Source organism: Odontomachus brunneus, unplaced genomic scaffold, assembly GCF_010583005.1.
Source record: "Odontomachus brunneus isolate Ranch 3 - 2012 unplaced genomic scaffold, Obru_v1 Obru_scaffold_221, whole genome shotgun sequence".
In the NCBI taxonomy this organism is placed as follows: Eukaryota; Metazoa; Arthropoda; class Insecta; order Hymenoptera; family Formicidae; genus Odontomachus; species Odontomachus brunneus.
The window spans coordinates 168,087-169,653 of NW_022639671.1; the positions used below are offsets into that span (position 1 = coordinate 168,087).

General features: G+C 32.0%; 1 protein-coding gene across 8 annotated transcripts in view; it reads left to right on the forward strand.

The window, feature by feature from the left end:
• Positions 1 to 1,567, forward strand: part of LOC116852385 (protein phosphatase 1L-like) — a 291,241-nt gene that overhangs the window by 37,280 nt on the left and 252,394 nt on the right. For all 8 annotated transcript variants that reach the window (XM_032832671.1, XM_032832675.1, XM_032832674.1 and 5 more), the window contains exon 2: positions 415 to 660. In XM_032832671.1, coding sequence (XP_032688562.1) covers positions 415 to 660 — 246 coding nt within the window. The remainder of the gene's footprint in view (positions 1 to 414; positions 661 to 1,567) is intronic.

Consider the following 1,567-nt stretch of genomic DNA (forward strand, 5'->3'; position numbering starts at 1 on the left):
TATATATATATATATATATATATATATATATATATATATATATATATATATATCTTTTGAATAGAACATGTTTTGCTTGAATATACATATTTTTTGTTATAACAAAACTAAAGAAGTTATGTAAGATATGACTTGCCCTATATTACACAAAGAAAGCATGAAGAAAACATTAATAAATCTGATATTAAAAGTTAACAAAAAGTTAATTTCTTCTCTATAACAACCTATATAAAGAAAAACATTTATTTCTAAGTTTATAAATAAATATGTCTTTCTCTCTCTTTCTCTCTTTTTATTATCGATTTTCATATTTTTTAAGATTCGTCTTTACATAAAATTGGGTATTTTATGAAAATTAATTAATTTGTGTTTAGAAATGTTAAAAAATTTTAACTGTTTGTATTTTTCCCACAGACATATGTATCACACATGAAGATTGCGTCCAAGTTTACTGTGGCTGTTCCCACTGTGTCAAATGTCTGGTTTAATACTCTATTAAACTACATCTATAAGTTTATGCAAGTTTATGCCCTGAAGCCAGAAGTGTTAATTTGTGGTATGATTCTGGTAATAATTCTGATTTACGTGCAAGCTGTGGATGTGTGGAGTAGATCTCTTCTGGCCAGAATTCATTATACTCTGGGGCGCACAACTTCTAAGGTACAAATTATTTCTAAGATACAAATATTTTTGGATTAGTCTATATAATATTACTTTAATAATGAATCTGTACAAATAGTATTATATAAACTAGAGACCCTATATATAAGGTGTAATAAAAAGAAATCCATTATTTTTCCAATAGATGGCTTTAGTAATGTGTATCTCGTGTTGTATAAGAGCGATCGGTTTACGCTAGATGGCGTTAGAAAGATAAGATTTAGTATTAAGAAAACTTCTCAGACAGTTTTGTGATTGTTTGATTCAGTATTGTTTGAGCGCGCGTTAAAGATGGACACCAGCAAAGAGAAAATACGCTATATTTTACAGTTTTTCTTCGATAAAGGCGAAAACGCAATCCAGGCGGCTGAAAATGTGAATAGTGTTTATGGTCCTGATACTGTTACAACAGCCAATCACGTGCAATTTTGGTTTCGTTGATTCCGTTCCGGTAATTTTGATGTCAAAGATGCACCACGCTCTGGAAGACCAATTGTCGAAAATGTCGATAAAATAATGGAAATCGTCGAGTCCGACCGTCATGTAAGCACTGTTTCGATTGCCCAGGAGCTAAACATTGCACAAAAAACCGTTTGGAACCACTTGAATAAGGCTGGATACAAAAAGAAGCTCGATGTATGGGTGCCCTTATAGAAATATTATACTAAGAATCATTGATAATTACTTATTTTCAGTATTAAAAATACTGGATAATAAGTAATTATCAATGATTCTTAGTATGACATTTCTATAAGGGTGCCACACGAGTTAACGCAAAAAACTCAATGGACCGAATTTCCATCTGCGAATCGCTGCTGAATCGCAACAAAATCGACCCATTTCTGCAGCGGATGGTGACTGGTGATGAAAAGTGGGTCACTTACGACAACGTCAAGCGAAAACGGTC